The 21,088-nt window shown below is 38.6% G+C and overlaps 1 protein-coding gene across 1 annotated transcript in view; it reads left to right on the forward strand.

Moving 5' to 3' along the window:
• FGF10 (fibroblast growth factor 10) overlaps positions 1 to 20,866 on the forward strand; it is a 157,024-nt gene extending 136,158 nt beyond the window's left edge. Inside the window, exons 2-3 of the mRNA XM_069748672.1 lie at positions 13,328 to 13,434; positions 15,792 to 20,866. Coding sequence (XP_069604773.1) covers positions 13,328 to 13,434; positions 15,792 to 15,983 — 299 coding nt within the window. The 3' untranslated portion in view covers positions 15,984 to 20,866. The remainder of the gene's footprint in view (positions 1 to 13,327; positions 13,435 to 15,791) is intronic.
• Positions 20,867 to 21,088: the final 222 nt, after the last annotated feature.

A 21,088-nucleotide genomic window follows, 5' to 3' on the forward strand; every position in this document is an offset into this window, starting at 1 on the left:
AAAACCTGGGCCATGCATTCTTCTGTGATCCATCTCTAAACATCTGTCAGTTTGCAGATAGCGAGTCTCTCCAAAATGCTGGATATCTCACCTCCAACTGTACAAAAAAATATCCAAATTATTTTAAGAATGCAGAGAGTATAATGATTAGTGGAGAGTATGGATGTTGGAGAAGGCTCAACATGAAATCGTTTGGACAGGAAATGCTAAAGTCTCTATTAGGAATGTACGATTTTTTTACCTGCTCAAAAAAAGAGTAACTAGGGAGAATGTAAGAAAGTCCCCTCCTAGATCCAAAAAACAGTTGTAAATATCAGGCTACATTCACCTGTACAGGTAATAGATACCAATGGTGATCATTCTACAGATGTCTCCATTTCTACTCTTTCTTGATTTTCGATAAAGAGTTATTCCCACTAGCCCTATATAATTAGCCTCTATATAATAGAGGATAGCTTGCTGATTGCTGGGGAGTGACAACTTGGACACCTAGCAATCCCTGGAGCCCTGAGAACGGGAGAAAAAGGGTTTTCATGTCTGGCTGACTCTAAGGGTATGTGCACACGTTCAGTTTTTTTCGCAGTTTTTTCAAGATAAAAACGCTATAAAAACGCATAAAAAACGCATACAAAGGCATCCTATCATTTAGAATGCATTCTGCAATTTTTGTGCACATGATGTTTTTTTCCGCAAAAAAAAAAAAACGCATCGCGGTAAAAAAAAGCAGCATGTTCATTAATTTTGCAGATTTTTCGCATTTTTCCCCGATATTCTATGCATTTGTAAAAAACGCAAAAAAAAACGCACAAAAACGCGCAAAAAAACGCATCAAAAACGCATAAAAAACCCCCAAAAAACGCAAAAAATCGGATGCAGATTTCTTGCAGAAATGTCCGGTTTTTGTCAGGAAATTTCTGCTAGAAATCCTGACGTGTGCACATACCCTTAATCTTGGAGAAAGTTACTTTATCTACGATCAAGAGTCAACCAGACTTGAAACGCGTCAGTAATTTTCTACACCCATGTTACTGTTTTATCGAAGTCACTACTTTATTGAAGTCACAATAAAGAATTTTTTTGCTTTTAATTTGTTTTGCTGGGTTGAAAAAATGTTTTTATCATAAGCTGGTTGATACCTCTCAAGCCTTATCCGTGCACAATGGAGTGGATTGCCCAGGAATCAGATTGAACGACATGTATATATTTGATGGAGTGAGCTGTATCTACAGACTTTCTTATATAAACCCTGAGAAAAGGCTTTGTTGTCCCATACTAAATAGTGTGGAGGTGCGTATGCATGGCCTCCACTCCGTTTATTGTCTGTACTCAGAGATTTCCAGCAATTCGAAAGGAAAGAAAAGAACAGAGTCGAGGATGCACATGTCCACCTCTGCTTCTTTCATAACGAGGTTGCAAAGCACTATAATAATTAATGCAAAGATATTGACGACCCTGCCGGTAACAGCTTACAATCTATAATGAAGTGGGGGTGACAAAGTACAGGAGCTTATTTACAATGATGGTCCAGCCATCTTGAGGAAATGGGTGTAGATAAAGGCTACATGAACGCCACAACAGCCAATATTTGTAGTTCTTTTGGGAGCCATGGAGTTTGATGGAGGGTTATGATCAGAGAAGTAGAGAATGGACTACATATATAAAAGGACTTCGATTAGGGAATGTGATAAGCCACCTTAAACAGATGTGGTTTTAAAGAGCGCCTAAAATTGTGTAAGTTGTGGCTGGTCCTAATTTCTTGGGATAGAGCATTCCAGAAGATTGGTGCAACTTGGGCGAAGTCTTGGAGCCGGGAGTGGGAGGCACGGATAAGTGCAGAGGCTAGTCGAAGGTCGCTTGTGGAGCGTAATGAGTGGGTAGTCTTCACAGGGGGTTGCCACACTGTGGAGAGCATTGTGTGTGAGAACAAACAGTTCAAATTGGATCCTATAGTGGATGGACAGCCAATGGAATGACTGGCAGAGAGCGGATGCATCCGAGTAACAATTAGCTAGATAAATTACCCTGGCTGCTGCATTAAGGATGGACTGGAGAGGGGAAAGTCAAGTGAAGGGGAGGCCAATTAATAGAGCATTAGAGTAGTAAAGATACAAGAGGATCAGGGCAACAGTGAGGGTTTTTGTTGTTGCCATGGTGAGAAAAGGGTGGATTCTAGAGATGTTCTTTGGGTGTAAGCATCAATAGCGGGCAAGAGATTGTATATGGGAGGTGAAGGAGAGATTGGTGTGAAACATAACACCCAGACAGCGCGCCTGCTGCCTAGGCGTTATTGTGGTGCCACACACAAGGAGAGGGAGATGTCAGCTTTAGGGAGGTTAGTAGATGGCGGGAGCAGAAGAAGTTCAGTTTTGGAAAGGTTGAGTTTCAGATAGAGAGCGGACATGATGTTATGTAGGCCCATCATACTGCATGGCAGGCTGTCTGGGGGTCACAATAAGCAATTAGTGGGTCATAATGTATTGGTGCACAATACTGTGTCGGGCGAGGTGAGATTGGGTACAGTATGGTCATCATATTGTGCGTTTGGAGAGAACTCTAGAGGAATTCACTGTGTGGGTATCATACAGTGTTTGTGGGACACTTTTATTGGCATCATAATTTATAGGTGTAATGAAAGGGGAATCTAGGGCTTCAGTGGGAAGAAAATTACTTTGTAATGGCTGAAAATTGTAAGGTATGCTCTTCTATGACCCTGTTGAATATTATTTTTTTTTTTTTTGGGGGGGGGGGGGGGGTTGAGGCCCAATTAGAGCTTCTGCTGTTGGCCCCCTTGACTTCTGTGTACACTCCTGCTGACACAGTCCATGTTTTGCATAGTTTACAGCATGGTCATCACTCACAGTTGAAGTTCCCTCCTATTCACACGTGAAGCTAGATCACAGTGTCAGTCTAGACGTCCTTTTGACATCCAGCTATGTGATCTAACCGCTCTGTCCTCCAAAATGCCTGTGATAGTCATGAAGTTGCCGAGGTGAAAGATGATGGCTGCAGTGTGATGGCCTTTTAAGTATATTGGTGAGTTGAAAGTCTTTATCATTGTCTGATGAGGTGTTGAATGACTGTTTATGAATTTGCGATGTATCGGAGGAGAAAACACTGTTTATGTTACAGGCCAGAATACAATTATTTAAGTCTAATCTAATCCAGATTTACCAGATAATTAATTTCTCTCCTTAGTATACTGCGGGGTGCAGCTGCTTTTAATTCTGGGTGAAGAAATCATTTGGGATGAGGCATACAGACAAGCTTCTTTGGCATGGATCTGAAGGAAATGCATGGAACCCTTTACAGCAGAGCCAGTTCCAACTACTTCCGCTAATTACTTACATTATAGAAATATACCGGTAGTTGCTTCACTTTACTTCATATGAGCTTGTCATGTGAAACAATATGCAAAACAAAGTTTTAAAGAAGACCTGTCACTTAGCCAGAAACATGTATTTTTTTCACACGGTGTACATGCCCCTGTTCTCCTGAATCCAGCCATGTTTTTCTTATTTTCCCACGCCTCTACGTTCCTGAGATACGGCCTCCTATTACCTGTATCTAAATCGAGTCTTTTTTTGACAAGTGGGTGGTATCCTCAAGACGATGTCACAGAGAAGAGTTGAGGACCACGCCTACTTGACTAAAAGGACCACATTTACATGCAAGGAAAGCGCTGCGGAATATGTTAGCGCTATATAAAAATAAAGATTATTATTATTATTATTATTAAGGAAAAGAGAGCCATATCTCAGGAATGGGTAGGCTCAGGAAAAAAAGAAAAATAACACCAGATTCATGAGAACAGCGGCATTCACACCAGGTAATAAATATGATGAATGACTTGTCCTCAGACTTTCACTCCTGTGCAGCATTTCCGTTGTTGGCAAATGGTCAGGGCTGTGTGTGAAAGTCTCTAGCTGACTTTACATTTCATTAGCTAAGCCAGGCCCGTCTTCTGTGTTTATGTCGGAGAAAGGGGCCAACTTAATAAGTTGGACAGCCCCCCTCACACCTTCTCCGATCTATGCTAAAACAATGTCATGTGGCGACGTGGTGAGCACTGAAGCTGCTGGGACTTGGAACAAGAGCAGCTATATAAAAAATGGGGCACCTTGGCAAATAAAAGTATATAAAAAAGTTATTTCATTTACTAAAGTTTATGTAATTTTTGGGGGTGGACGACCCCTTTAACAATAAAATGAGTTAGTTATTATCCCCCCCAAAAAATATAATCTCATGTGTGCATCCATATGACCATTCCATTCAAGGTCCCAATTTTATGTATCCTTCATAATTGCCCCTGAGCTTATACTTTACCTCCACATGGAGGCATGTGATTTTTTTCTCATATATTTGCACCGTCTGAGCACAGCACCATAATCCTAAACAGTAAAGGCTCCGTGTGATGCCATAATGGCTCCCAACAAATTCATCTTCTTTATCCCTAAGCCATGTGACAATGTAAGCCCTGCTGCATTTTTCTATGGACAGAAAGTAGCCAAAAATTTGCTCAAGTCCTGGTGCAACTGCTACATGTCTACATCTCCCTCATATTGCTACTGCCATTTATAACAAATGATATATAGAGAATGCAGAATATTAAAAAAAGCAAAAAACTTGGGTCCTGTAGTTGGATAGCTTTGCTCTCGATAATCCATTGCTCAGGGGCATATTTGAGTCGATACTAGACCTAAGTGCTGGTGCTATTATTTTTGTGAGCTAACATGACCTCTTTAATGTTTTTGTTTTCTTTCTTGGGGGTGGAGGATTGTTTTCAGTCTCCTCTTAAAATTGTCTTTAAAAAAATAACTACACCTCATAATCATGTTCACACCTCATAATATGCTATGTTCTCGCAGGTGGTTGTCAGTGATCTCACAGCTTCAGTGACTTTCATGTTCAAAGGCAAAGGTTGACCCCCATGAGAGTCTCTTAATTTTCTGTCTAATGCTTTGAGTGTCTTATCTGTTCTTTGCAAATGAGACACCTGAAACGCGTCTCAAAGAAGCGAGATTTAAAATAGTCTATCCAAAGGGCAGGTGTCGTGAAGGGAGGCAACGGGAACCAGATGTCTGGGGAGGGGATGATTTGCTTCACTTGGTTTCCTAGGACTTGTAGAATGAATCCAGAGTAAAAAACGAAAAATTTTCAAGGACAATTCTCCCATCATAGAGTACAGGTGTATCACAAAGTGCTAGTGTCAACTGATATTATTCTTAAAATTTCAACTGTGCTTTATCTATCTATCTATCTACCTATCTATCTATTATCTTTATATCTATCATCTATTACCTATCTAATATCTATGTGTCTGTCAGTCTATTTATCCATCTAATATCTATCCGTCCATCTATACATTCTATCTATCTATCTATCTATCTATCTATCTATCTATCTATCTATCTATCTATCTATCCCTCCTGCAAACCTTCCATAATTCAAGCTTCTATATGCAGTAGTACGGAAACTAAAAATAGGAGCATACACTAGACTTTTGACATATAGGAGACATATTTGTTTAATCTTTTCTTACATTAAGATTTAGAGCCGTTTTTACGTTTTCCAGCCTCCGCCCCCCACCTCATGCATTGTGGCTAAAATCATTCTACAAACATCCCTTTTCTGGATATAGAAGTAAAATGCTTCGCAGGACTGGACAGTTTTATCTGCGTGTCAAATAAAAAAAAAATCCCAATAAATCTGATACAGATTGTTAACTTTGGAGATTTACACTAACAAAAACAGATGCAGAGGAGATGGCACATGTGCAAATCCAAACACTGTACGCCAAACATCATGTACTATTCAAAACCATCAGGCACTTCTCGAGCCATACACATTCCACAAGACCAGAATCCTCTCTGAGCGTTAGACAGTCTGCGGTCTGTGATCGACTTTATTGATTCTCATTCATTATATGCTTAGATAATAACCGATGCAGGGTTTTTGATCCATTGTATTCTGAAGAGGCCACGTACACAGTAACGTGAATGCACCAAAGAAGCACTAAACCTAAAAGTCAAGTATAAATTTAACCAAAATGTTGTCGACACTGTCTGCAGCCTTTGTCCATAGACCTGAAACAGCCAGTCTTGTAGAGATCCTGCCAGGAAGACAATGAGAGAACTTGCTGGTCAGTATCATCTTCAGCTGATGGCATATTAGAGCCCCATCGCATGACAAATGGGGCTTAGCTATGTTTTTTCCTACTGCAGACAGAGCAGAGGGGGGAGGCTCCTGCTGCAGATAGTTTTTTTACAACCACACATAATAGTGAGGAGGAGGAGACGGGATATGGCTGAGCTGAAGAGATATTTTTCAATTTTAATTTTGTAATATGAATAAAAAGCGTAAAGGAAGAATGGCTGTGATATTTCTTATTTTCATGTACACTATCTGTGTTTGGTCTAAGGAGGTTATCGCAGGCATGTAATCTAACAAAGCCTGATTCCAGATGGTTCTCACTCTCTCTTCTCCACCACGGTCTCTCAGACATCTTTGTGGTTCAGCTGCAGAAGTTCCATCTTTTCAACATCACCCATGACCGCTGCAGCTAATCACCGATCCCGGTGGCTCTGTCGGTGTAGACACACCTTGAAGAGCGTTGGGAAATTTTAATCATTGAATTCAGATTTTTTATTCAGCCCCATTGCTACATGTGTATAAAATCCAGCCATTCAGCTCGCCTTTACTAACATTTGTGAAATAATGGCTTGTTCTAAAATCCTGTATTAGGTCTCCACCGGTGTAACAAGTCAGTTTGTGACATTCCTTCCCTCCTAAATATTCCACCTTTATCTGTGAGGGATATTATTTAGAAGTGGGTGAAGCTGCAGCAGCTCAGCCACGGAGTGGAGACCCTGTAATGTTACAGTGCGGGGTCATTGAGTTCTGAGGAGCAGAGGGCAGAAAAGTCATCAACGCTCGGCTGACTCTATTACGGCAGAGTCCAAACCTCTCATGTCATGGCTTTCTATGGCCGAGCAGCCGCATGCAGCCTTACATGCCCAAGCACAATGGCAAATATCTGGTGGAGTGGTGTAAAGTCACCACTACTGGACTCTGGAGCAGTGGAAATGTGTTTAGTAATGTGACGGATCACACTTCTCTGTCTGGCGTCTGATGGACGAGTCTGGGTTTGGTGAATGCCAGGAGAATGTTACCTGCCTGACTGCACTGGTCCCGCCGTACGGTTTTGTGGAGGAGTGATAATGCTGTGGGGTTTTTCTTCAGACCTTTTAGTTCTAGTGAAGGAAAATCTTAATGCTTCAGAACAAGACATTGTGGACAATTGTTGCTTCCAATTTTTTGGTAACAGTTTGAGGAAGAACCTTTTCTGTTCCCCATGACTGTGCCCAATGCATAAAGCAAGGTCCAAAAAGCCATGGTTGGGGAGGCATTGTGTGGAAGATCATGACAGGCCACACAAAGCCCTGACCTCCATCCCAACTGATACCTTTGGGATAAACTAGATATAAGAGAGATTGCGAGCCCGGCCCTCTCATTCAGCATCAGTCACTTTCCTCACAAATGCTCTTCTGGATGAAGGGACAAAAGTTCCCACAGAGTCCTCCAAAATCTTCTAGAAAACCTTCCAAGAAAAAAGGAAGATGTTATAGGTGAATAAAGGGGAACAGCTCCATAGTAATGTCTATAGATTTAGATTGGGAGGTCATAGAAGCTTCTGTAGGTGTAATGCAGGGGGGGCACAATATTTTCTTTTTTATTTACAGTACTAGGAGAATTACTCCGCTTCGCGCAAGTCAATTTGAATTAACTGTTACTATTTGCTTTTATATTCTGTTTTTTTTAATGTATATGTAAAGAATGGTAGGTGCTGGAGAACTGATAGCCAGAATAAAATCTTCCGAAGTGCCTGATTTACCTATGTGGCAAATTTGGGGCAAATTCATCCTGTTGTTTTGGTGGTACATTTTTTATGTGCTTGTATGTTCTGTTTTATTTTGTGTGAATATGCCTAGAACAGTAGGTTCCGAGAGAACTAAAACCCAGTCTAAAATCTTCCGAAGTTCCAAATTAGGGGCATATTGGTCCAGTCGTTTGGTGTTTTTTTGTCTGAATATGTTAAGAACCGTAGGTCTGAAAGAACTGAAACCCAGTCTAAAACCTTTAGAAGCACCTGATTTACCTATGTGCCAAATTTGGGATAGATTGGTCCAGATGTTGTCGTAAATTATAATTTGCTTTCATGTTCCTTTTTTTGCCGAATATCTCAACACTTTTGTATTTCATTTTTTGGTGAATATCTTGATAACGGTAGGTGTTAGAGGCAGATTGGTCCTGCATAAAGAACAAATATAAAAAAAAACCCAGATACATACATATATAGATATATACTTTTTTCTACACATATGTGTATAACACATTATGCCTACATAGAAGCCCAAGGCTTTCATTGTGCAGACTATTGCCGATATTATCCACTTTTAGCCATATATTTGACAGATACTCATTTCCATACTACTATGCTTTTCGGAACAACATAAAAATATATAAATGTAAACATATATTCTTTTTTTATAAGGAATATACAAATATAAGATGTCAATGTCAAATTTAACAAAACATAAGGGTATACATCAGAATACATTTCCAACTGAAGAAAACAAGCCATCCACTTCAAATACAAGAAAATCTATGCTTTTTGTTGTCATATGCTTGACTGATGTATCAAACAGTAGGGATGAGCAGATCAGACAAAATTTGAATTTGCCTGTTCGTGCAGATTTTGTATGGAGTTTTTATTTGCAGAGAAGTGTGTAATATGTAAAATGTAGAAAAGAAAACTTATACTCACTTTACCGCTCACCTCTCCGAGGTCCCTCCACTCATCAGCATCACCCATGCATACCTCCCCACATCATCAGATCAACTCTAGTGATGAGCGAGTGTACTCGTTGCTCGGGTTTTCCAGAGCACGCCCGGGTGGTCTCCGACTATTTATGACTGCTCGGAGATTTAGTTTTTCTTGTCGGAGCTGGATGATTTACAGCTACTAGCCAGCTTGATTACATGTGGGGATTCCCTAGCAACCAGGTAACCCCCACATATACTCAGGCTGGCTAGTAGCTGTAAATCATTCAGCTGCGGTGATGAAAACTAAATCTCAGAAGACTAACAAATACTCGGAGATCACCCGAGCAACGAGTGTACTCGATTATCACTAATCAACTCCGCTTGCAGTGAACTCTGGACTTTCAGATCTGATGAGGTCCTGAAGGGTTCCGTGTTTCCTCGCTGGACTAATAAAAGATATAAAACTACAATGGAAAGAGAAAAAATAAATAAATAAATATATATACAGTATATAAATATATATATATATATATATATATATATATATATATATATATATATATATATATATATATATATACAGTATATACAGAGTGTATTTATACAAAAGTTCAAATTACCCACCTTTTAATATAATGTAAATGGAATGCAAAAATATATGCTAAAAATTAATATATTTATTATTGTCATATACATAACAGTCTGAACTATTGAAATAATAATATTTATTCAATTCAAAGAGTGCAAAAAGAAAAGTCTAATCATTGTTTTTTGCTGACTTTATCTCCCCTAAAAATGTATTAAAAGAGATAATAAAGTTGCATGAGACCCATAACACTGCAGCTCATATTTCAAAAAGCAAGCGTTTCTAGAATGGCAGTGACCAAAGAATATAAAAGTTAAAGATCTCAAAATTTTTTAAGTAGTAAAACATTTTAAAAAATACGTTTGATATCACCATAGCCATAACAATAAATACTAAAAAGTTAGCATAATTTTTTCTGTTAAGTCAACAGCAAAATTAAAATGTTATAGCACTTAAATGACAAGACAAAAAAAAAATCAAAATAAAATTGGGGCCCACTGTGATCTTGTCACCCAAGGATCTGCATAGACCCGGAGACGTCCCTGTCTTTGAGAACCGTCCTTTCACACACCCGATAATATGATCACCTAAACAACATATAATATCACATCTTTTGCATGAATGAACTGAATTACATTTTTATTAACCTGAAAAATGTGCAAATACAAGTTGCAGGTGTTGATATGTTTTACTACAATATGGTAGGATAATAAAGTGGAAATAAAGCCCTCTCGAGCTGAACTTATATCCTCTAATGATGTCCAAATTCCATATGACATTGTTTAGTTCTGCGTTACCCATCAGCCATTGCATTTTATTACATTTTAGATATAAAAAAGAAATAAGCTATTAAAATATTTCTTCCCAAAGAGGATTAGCGAAGCACCTTCACTATGTGACCGAATGATCTGCCGTGTTATCTGTGCTCCGAGGCCATAGTCTGCCATGACGGCTATTATATAATCACTGTCCATAACGTACGTAGAGATGTGAATTACAGCTGTTTTACATATGCCGACACTTCATCTGTTTATCGTGTTACTTGTTTGGTGGATTTGGCTGAACACCATAGTGTGAAAGGCAGCACCGCCGAAATATGTTAAGCATTCAGCATGTTGACTTGGCAGAAGTGACTAGTTAACTCTGTTTTGTTTCCTGTAATCTCTTAGTTATTGACACCAGTAAAACATGTTCCATGTGCCTGCAGCTATTGGATGCATGTGTCCGAGAGTCTTGACTTGGAATTTAGGTTTGCCCCTGTATGCACTCACATTGTTTCTTTTTCTCGTCCATTACTCTCATGTTGCAGTTCACCAATGGTGATGTCTTCTTGGACAGAACTCGTTTTCCTCTAGTTTATTTGCCGAATAAAAAAAACATCAAAGAAGATGTTAGTTTTGGACAATTTTTACCTTTCAAATTTTTACTTTTCCTGTTGCAGATCATGTATTAAATTGCTTTATTACTAAACTTAAGATGCAGGAAAGATATATATCTTGATACTGTGTTAGCCAGTAGATAGTCTTTACCTGATGAAGAGACCTGTGTAGTCTTGAAAGCTTGCAATTTGTTACCATCTTTTCAGTTAGCCATTAAAAGGTATCAACCACTGAGGACTCTCAATTCTAAATATTTTTAAACTTAAGATGGCCATACCAAATATAAAAGCATCCGATGAGTCAAACTTAGGATTTGAAAGATCATTTTACATAGTAACATAGTAACATAGTTAGTAAGGCCGAAAAAAGACATTTGTCCATCCAGTTCAGCCTATATTCCATCATAATAAATCCCCAGATCTACGTCCTTCTACAGAACCTAATAATTGTATGATACAATATTGTTCTGCTCCAGGAAGACATCCAGGCCTCTCTTGAACCCCTCGACTGAGTTCGCCATCACCACCTCCTCAGGCAAGCAATTCCAGATTCTCACTGCCCTAACAGTAAAGAATCCTCTTCTATGTTGGTGGAAAAACCTTCTCTCCTCCAGACGCAAAGAATGCCCCCTTGTGCCCGTCACCTTCCTTGGTATAAACAGATCCTCAGCGAGATATTTGTATTGTCCCCTTATATACTTATACATGGTTATTAGATCGCCCCTCAGTCGTCTTTTTTCTAGACTAAATAATCCTAATTTCGCTAATCTATCTGGGTATTGTAGTTCTCCCATCCCCTTTATTAATTTTGTTGCCCTCCTTTGTACTCTCTCTAGTTCCATTATATCCTTCCTGAGCACCGGTGCCCAAAACTGGACACAGTACTCCATGTGCGGTCTAACTAGGGATTTGTACAGAGGCAGAGGCATTTTAGCTAAATGATGATAGACCATCATCGTCTGAAATTAAGTCAGCCATGTTTGATCTTTTCAGCCCAGCCATTTTTCACTCACCGATGATATTTCACTGGATAAATATTCCCAGAAAGATGGTCAATCAGGATCATTGAACATGGATGGCCAGGATTAATGACTTTAACAGACAAAATGGACTAAAATATGTATGGCTGCATTGACATAACTACTGTTCACCAGACAATCATTCGTTCAATGGTTGTCCAACCATCAAGCAAACTACTTTCATCTAATGTGTGTGGTGACCTTTGGGCTCCCACATACATTATGATATAGTCATTGATTTTGGTTGGAGAATCCGACTATGTGAGTATAGAAGTTTAGGAGAAAGAAGGATTGAGTTTCTTTAGTTTCAACGCCTAATCCTTATGTTTTTCTTGAAGATAAGATAAACGTTGAGTTGATGAGATGAATGTTCATGTGTATTGGGGAGACAGGAGAGAAAGCTGTCTGGTTTAATGAGTCTAATATGTATGGCCACATTTAGATTTGCCTAACCAGCCAATTTCAGCGAGATGGGCTAACAATTTAATGTGTATGAGATGCTTGGCTAATGTTCTTTCTACCTATCAAGAATTTCCTCTTTCTCAGAAATGAGAAAAGTCACTGGAGATAGTAGAACTGTCTGGTAGTAGCTTGTTCTCTTCTTCCCACTTACAACTTGTATGGGGAGTTCATTAGTGAAAACTTTTGGCTGAATGAAATTTTAGCTAACAGCAATTGAAATTGTATGGCGAGAAATATGTTCTCCCCATGTTTGCGTGGGTTTCCTCAGAGTACTCCGGTTTCCTCCCACATTCCAAAGACATACTGATAGGGAATTTAGATTGTGAGCCCCATCGGGGACAGCGATGATGATGTGTGCAACCTGTAAAGCGCTGCGGAATATTATTATTATTATTATTATTTATTGTTATAGCGCCATTTATTCCATGGCGCTTTACATGTGAGGAGGGGTATACATAATAAAAACAAGTACAATAATCTTGAATAATACAAGTCATAACTGGTACAGGAGGAATGAGGACCCTGCCCGCGAAGGCTCACAATCTACAAGGGATGGGTGAGAATACAGTAGGTGAGGGTAGAGCTGGTCATGCAGCGGTTTGGTCGATCGGTGGTAACTGCAGGTTGTAGGCTTGTCTGAAGAGGTGGGTCTTCGGGTTCTTTTTGAAGGTTTCGATGGTAGGCGAGAGTCTGATGTGTTGTGGTAGAGGGTTCCAGAGTAGGGGTGATACGCGAGAGAAATCTTGTATACGATTGTGGGAAGAGGAGATAAGGGGGGAGTAGAGTAGGAGGTCTTGTGAGGATCGGAGGTTGCGGGTAGGTAAGTACCGGGAGACGAGGTCACAGATGTATGGAGGAGACAGGTTGTGGATGGCTATGGAATATGTTAGCGCTATATAAAAATAATAAGATTATAAGATTATAATTAGATTCTTAGGCTTTAACATTTTGCATCTTTGTACTTGCCATGCTATAAAAGCACAATTATTAGCACAGGTTTTGTATTTTTTTTATCTTTGTATCTCAAAATATTCTTGTTTTTTTTTTTCTTCGCTCTAGGTATATTGGAGATAACATCAGTGGATGTTGGGGGAATTGTGGCCATCAAAGCCATCAACAGCAATTATTATTTAGCCATGAGCAAAAAAGGCAAAGTCTATGGCTCCGTAAGTAACTATCGCGTATTTTTATTTTTCTTCTACTTATATTTCAGTTTGAATTTATTCATTGACATTGGTTCTTGCATGTACAGTATGTAGGGTACAATTTACCAGTGCAGAAAACAGAAAAGGATAATGCCAGCTCACCGGTGAAGTTTATAGGAGTCCAGCATGCACGGAACCACGAGCCAACCACTCATGTGTAGCAATTGCAAAAAAAAAAAATGTTCCAACTTCTAGAAAACTTTTCAGAGTAATCTTTATTCCATCAAAAAACAATTGAAAAAATATGGTGGACAGGAACAGGAGCAAGCGACGCGTTTCAAATATGGTTGCTCTTTATCAAGCTTGATAAAGAACAACCATGTTCGAAACGCGTCGCTTGCTCCTGTTCACCATATTTTTTTAATTCTTTTTTTTTGCTGGAATAAACATAGTAACATAGTAACATAGTTAGTAAGGCCAAAAAAAGACATTTGTCCATCCTATATTCCATCATAATAAATCCCCAGATCTACGTCCTTCTACAGAACCTAATAATTGTATGATACAATATTGTTCTGCTCCAGGAAGACATCCAGGCCTCTCTTGAACCCCTCGACTGAGTTCGCCATCACCACCTCCTCAGGCAAGCAATTCCAGATTCTCACTGCCCTAACAGTAAAGAATCCTCTTCTATGTTGGTGGAAAAACCTTCTCTCCTCCAGACGCAAAGAATGCCCCCTTGTGCCCGTCACCTTCCTTGGTATAAACAGATCCTCAGCGAGATATTTGTATTGTCCCCTTATATACTTATACATGGTTATTAGATCGCCCCTCAGTCGTCTTTTTTCTAGACTAAATAATCCTAATTTCGCTAATCTATCTGGGTATTGTAGTTCTCCCATCCCCTTTATTAATTTTGTTGCCCTCCTTTGTACTCTCTCTAGTTCCATTATATCCTTCCTGAGCACCGGTGCCCAAAACTGGACACAGTACTCCATGTGCGGTCTAACTAGGGATTTGTACAGAGGCATAAAGAATAAAGATTATTCTGAAAGTTTTACCAGAAGCTGGAACATTTTTTTTTATTTACAATTACAATTTACTGTCCCTTGGTGTATTCATAAACTATAAACTTCCTTTCATGAACAACCAGGTGTTATCCAAATATATTCCATTGAGGAAGGAAGTGTTTGGTGCTTTTGCTAGCCCCATCAGGGCTTATGTTTGAACCCCTCGCAAAACGAGATTCGGACGTATGTGCCGACGGTGTCATAAACTGTAATGGTGCCGGCAGAACGGATGTGTGCTCTGCCGTCCATCATCTTTGGATGTGTATACCTACTGGAGCCGGACACTCAGACACAGTCTACTTCCATTAGAGTCGGCGCATGCATCCGAACCTGCGGGGAGTTCAAACGTAAGCCTTGATGGGGCCTTTAGACAGGTTTGCCGGAACGCAATGTAAAAGCACCCTAAGGCTACTTTTACTGGGCACATCGTAACATCTTACTTTACCATCAAGTGAAAGAAACCTACAATGTGAGGTGGCAACAAAAAATTTCAGGAGCATTATTTAATTAGCGCCTGGTATTTGTCCCATCCTGGTGGACCACATGTAAAAAGTAAAACGTGCTTAGACACTCTTTAGATAAATTTATACAACAACAATAAAAAGTGTTTTTTAGCCAAAAATATATTATTTATTGAATATTCAAATAAAATGTATACAGTAAGCCAAAAAAATTAAGCATACATAAAGAACAGCAATATCCAGGAAATTGGAAACAGCAGTGCATGTACTGATAAGTACAATAAGTATGAATGCATAGAACTTTCAGATCATGAACACAGTAGTCAAAAACGTATGGCAGACAAACAAAAATACAGTGCATGTACCAATTCATAGGCATATGGCAAAGAGGCTCATACCCATAGTGTGATTCAGTCTGTACTACTAAAACTGAAACATAGTCCCCAGCATGCGTTTCGCGTATTAAGATCTCACTTCCTCAAGGGTTCAGTTCAATCTTTAAATATATGCAGTATATAGCCTTTCTACAAAGATAGCCTATCCTTAGAATGGGATACATCAATGTGCCCAATGTAAGAAAAGAAAAGGCTGTTATCTTGATTGATGACCTAAGGTAACTTTGGATCAAACAACTAGGTCTCAAAGAGGATGTAAATTGATGAACACATGTCTTATTTCCAACCTATGTCTGCTAAATCTATTCTATATCCATGACAATATAAGAACGTGCTAACCAACCTTTAACACTTTCAAGAACAGTGTTTACATGTGCGTAAAATGACTTTTTGTGATTATTTCTTATTATTATGTATTTTTAATGTCATTTTTTTAACCTTTATATTAACAGAAAGAATTTAATATAGACTGTAAACTAAGAGAGAGAATAGAGGAGAATGGCTACAACACGTATGCATCTCTTACGTGGAAAAATAACGAAAGACAAATGTTTGTGGCACTAACTGGCAAAGGAACCCCAAAGAGAGGACCAAGAACGAGGAGGAAAAACATGAACGCCCATTTTCTCCCCATGCCTTTATAACATTACATGAAGGATTTGATGTATTTTTTTGGACTACAGTCTTGTGAAGAACGCTCTGAAGAACTTTCAACACTTGTAAAAGAAAGACGCTTTTTGGTGGACCATGAGTGTGTTAGGACATTTGAGGACTTTCTTTTCGTTGGTACAGTGTCATAGATGTGACTAGAGTTGGAAAAACTAAATTTTCAGCTTGAAGAATCTGTTTTCTACAATACATGGATATGAATTAATCAGACAGATGATCTTCTGGGAAAGTTATTTATGGAATACTGACTAATATTCAAGATTATGAATGCTTATGGAGGCCCAATGATTCAACGAGAAGGCAGCCGCATAAGCAATTACCGGAAGCACTTGGGTCAACACTACAGTGTAATAATGATTTTTTTCTGAAGAGACACCCAAAAAGAATGTATAGGATCAAGATGTGTAAACATGATCAAACTTCTAAAAAATCGTGTTATGCCTGTGTACTCTACCATCCCCTCTCCATTATCTGTTCCTTTGTAAGTTATTTATTTAATAGCGTGTTTACTGTGTCTCTTCAGTGTTTGAGTCGTGTGTCTACAATTTTGCATCTGTTTTAATCCCATGATCAAAAAAAAATTAAAAATCTGGCCCATGTATCAAAAACAAGAGGAAAAAAATGGTCTTGTTTCCCCCAAACCAACCAATCACAGTACAGCATTTATTTTCTAAAAAGTTAAGAAGTTAAGGCTAAGCTCTGATTGGTTTCATTGGGGAATCAGGGCAATTATGATAACTCAGTTTTTTTTTCCCCGCTTAAACATCATATTATGTGATAAGTACATAAAAAGTGGAGACATTTATATATATACGGTATATGAAAAAAACAATAAAAACAACACTATTTATCAGTTGGTCATATAGGTGTAAAGCTAAAATAAAAAGGCAGGTTACTTTGTCTGCTTGGCCTGAATATCGAGGCGCAGTTGTTTTTGGAATATGTGAAAGTTTATTAAGTCTCTTGATATCGAATGCCAGAGCATACTCATATTAGTAATACATTAACTACTGTCATTTACAATGAATTATTATATTTTTCTTTTTCAACCACGGTCATTTTATAGTTACGTCTTGTAAGGACCTAAAAGAAGGGACTCGCTGGGCCATATTAATTAAGCGGCATTACAGCTGATGTCACCAAGATAAGAGGAGAACGGACCTTTAAGTGCATTGAGATTGGCTTGGGAAGTGCGGACGTCATCAACGTAACATTCTCATCTGTTCATCGCCATATCATTGCTGTGTCTGATAATAACCTATTACAACTGACTATATTGTGATTGGACCAGATCAGGGGTATAGCTAGGGGGGCTGGAAGGTGATGGGTGCCAATGGGGGTATCAATAAGCCACTTTGCCTTATTAGTTACAGGAATAGGATGCAGAGCTGAAAGAAAGCCTAGCCTAGCTACAACTCTGGGTCATATAGTATTATCTTGTGGCAGAAATTATATCAATTTTATATTTACCGCTTTTACTATAGTACAGTATGTGCCTCTTTTAGATAATATAAGCCAATGGTCTCTGTTGTAGAGTTATGAGATAGTATATAATGCCTGTTGTTTTATGAGCACCTACAATCTAAATTCTACATCAAAATCATTGTGGAATATACAAAGAGATTCTCTGTATCAGGATACAGTTGAAGAACTTTACATAGACAGTTATTTACTTTTCGTGCAATTTTGTCCCCAAAAAAAGCTTACGATTTTGTTAAAGTGAGTCTGTCATCCCAGCCTAATAGTATAAACTAAGCGTTTAACCTTGTAGGGAATATAACCTCTAAAAATCACCCCAAACTGACAGTATCAACTAAGGATAAAGCCTTGTATGGGATATAGCCTCTACAAAATCACCACAAACTGACATATAAACTAAGCACATAGCCTTGTTTTGAGATACAGCCCCTAAAAAGTTACCCCAAACTGACAGTATAAACTAAGCGTAAAGCCTTGTAGGAGATATAGCCCCTAAAAAGTCACCCCAAACTGGCATATAAACTAAGCACATAGCATTGTATCGAGATATAGCCCCTACAAATTCACTCCAAAATGACAGTATAAGCTAAGTGTAAAGTCTTGTAGGGGATATAGACCCTAAAAAAATCACCACAGACTGACAGTATAAACTAAGCGTAAAGCCTTGAAGGAGATATAGCCCCTAAAAAGTCACCCCAAACTGGCATATAAACTAAGCGTAAAGCCTTGTAGGAGATATAGCCCCTTAAAATCCCCCCAAACTGACAGTATAAACTAAGTGTAAACCCTTGTAGAAGACATAGCCCCTAAAAATTCCCCCAAACTGGCATATAAACTAAGCGCAAAGCCTTGTAGGAGACATAGCCCCTAAAAATCCTTCCAAACTGACAGTATAAACTAAGCGTAAAGCCTTGAAGGAGATATAGCCCCTAAAAAGTCACCCCAAACTGGCATACAAACTAAGCACATAGCCTTGTATTGAGATATAGCCCCTACAAATTCACCCCGAACTGACAGTATAAACTAAGTGTAAAGCCTTGTAGGGGATATAGACCCCCAAAAAATCACAGAATAAACTAAGTGTAAAGCTTTATAGAGAATATAGACCCTAAAAAATCACAGTATAAAATAAGCATAAAGCCTTGTAGAGGGTATAGCCCCTATAAAAATAACTCCAAACTGACAGTATAAGCTAAACTTATAGCCTTGTCGGAGATTTGGCACCTACATAAATCTCACCTTTAGTATTCTAATTGATGCTTCCACTCTGCTGAAAGTGAACTTTAATCAAATATGCTAACTAAAGTTCTCGGTGCACCCTGGGAGTGTCCAAGAGGCTGAGCGCCCCGTTCTGTCCTCGCCTCCCCCTGTAGTGATTGACAGGGCTGTCTTGCTTGGAATGAGCATTGTCTGCAGAGAGGGCTCACACAGGCGCAGTGCTGTCAATCACCAGTGAGGGAGACAAGGGCGTGGAAAACCAGTGAGCGGTATGATAAACTGAGCCTTTCGGCCACACCCAGGGTGCACCAAGCACCCTAATTAGCATGTTTGATTAAACTTCAGTTTCTGCACAATATAAGCAGTGATGAGAGCACCAAAGGAGCCATTATTTATGGAGGCTATATCCTCTACAAGTCTATGTGAGTAGTTTTTATACTATTAGTTTGGGCTGACAGACTCTCTTTTAAAACAGGCATAAATTGGATAAATATATATCTATATTTAAAGTACATATAATAAAATGACTAAGATTAAATACAATTGAATAAATGCCATTACAATTTCACAACATTTCCAGTTGCCATTTACTCCTTTTTATCCAGCATATTTTTAAGAGACACTAAAATTGGCCAACAGCCCCTATAAGTCTTTTACGTAGAGCATTAAAAAAACAAAAAAAACAATATTAATTTCGCTAGCTATAGTGAAACGTCCCCAATTTCTCCTTTTTAAGAAGAAAATCTACTTTTCTGCACTTTCACAACCTGGGAAACGAAATACTCGATACTGAAGAAGACGTATCAGACATAGTAAGCCTATCCTTATTATCAAGCCTAAATTAATTAATAAAAAAAAAAATTTTTTTTCTACGAGTAAGAATTTTGCCATTTCTTCAAAAAACACTTGAGATTTTCGTAATATGGTTGTATTTTTTTTAAAAATGGCACTCCCTTTCACAAATAAGTAGAATAAGGCTAGGTTCACACCACGTTTGGTGAAAGCGATTATCAAGACGCTTTGGTGAACGTGTACCCCAGATAAAGGCGAAACCACAAATGCTCATCATAGAAGTGCTCCCAGTTCAGGACTTCAGAACGCAGAGCCCCAGAATGACTTTTACTTCCCAGATTATAACAGTTGATCACTAGGGATTAGAGGAACCGGATTTACAGTAATTGGCTTATTGCCATCCCAGTTTCCATTAAAAGATGAGATATCTTCAGGCGTCAAAGGTGTGCCAATATATCGGCCAAATATCTCTCTGAAGGACTAGGGATGAGCGGACCCGTGGTAATTCTGGTTCTGGTACCCAACCCAAACTTTTCCAAAGTTCGGTTCGGGCACCAAAACTGTATCTAAGCTTGAACCAGAACCCGAACCCTTTTATAAACAATGGGGACCTGAACTTTTGAGCTGAAAAATTCTCTCTCTCCTCCCAGACTTCCCCAAAAACTTTGCAACGGGAGAAGTCCATGTTCGGCGTTTAGCACCGGACATTATCTGTCCGGCACTAACCTCAAACTTTCACGTTCAGGTTCGCTCATCTCTATGAAGGACACAATTCCATGGACCAGCCCATAAAAGTATTTGGGAATTTTGGGAGCATTGCCCCATGTGTGTTGACCCCCAAACGTTGTATAAGCCTAGCCTAAGTATTTATTTGAGCCAGATGAGAACAGCCCATGTCCTATACACACCACAGGCATTCAATCATTACACCTCATTACCATACCAGGAGGTCTTTCTTATTTTTTTTTATTTTCCCAGTGTCCTTTTAAGATTAATGTAATCTAATAATATAATTTGTTAAAACACTTTACCTGGTAATATGAGATTATATTGATGCTGCAGTTTTATTTTCAAATTTCTTGTAAAAAAAAATGTTTTATTTTTATTCTTCGGAAACTGTATTTTGGTACAAATGAGATGCATAATAATGCGTCTTTTTACTAAAAAAACAAAAAAATGTAACCACTAGAAATATTGGTCGTTTGTGGTTTTGATAAGTTATTTGAGTCAATGCTTTTTACCAGCACTTCCAATGTTAAATCTTTTATTTAAATGCTAGCTGTTTTAAAGGAGCTTTACCATAAATTGCAAAAATGGTTAGATTGTGCGGTCTTCCTTCAATAAAGCTGATAACATAACACGTTCATGAGATCTGTGTCACGTTACTCATTCATACCGTGTCAAACTTTTATGAATATCTTGTGTTTTTGTTTCATTTTTCATTTTGCCATAGTCACTTGTGGGAGAATTTTCAAATATCTGTTTCAAGACATTTTGAATAAAATTTCTGTAATCCAAAAATGATAACATCCTTCTCAGAAAAACTTTTCCCAATAACCAATATTTGACAACAAACATTTAAAAGATATCA

This window comes from Ranitomeya imitator, chromosome 1 (genome assembly GCF_032444005.1).
Source record: "Ranitomeya imitator isolate aRanImi1 chromosome 1, aRanImi1.pri, whole genome shotgun sequence".
NCBI classification, from domain to species: domain Eukaryota; kingdom Metazoa; phylum Chordata; class Amphibia; order Anura; family Dendrobatidae; genus Ranitomeya; species Ranitomeya imitator.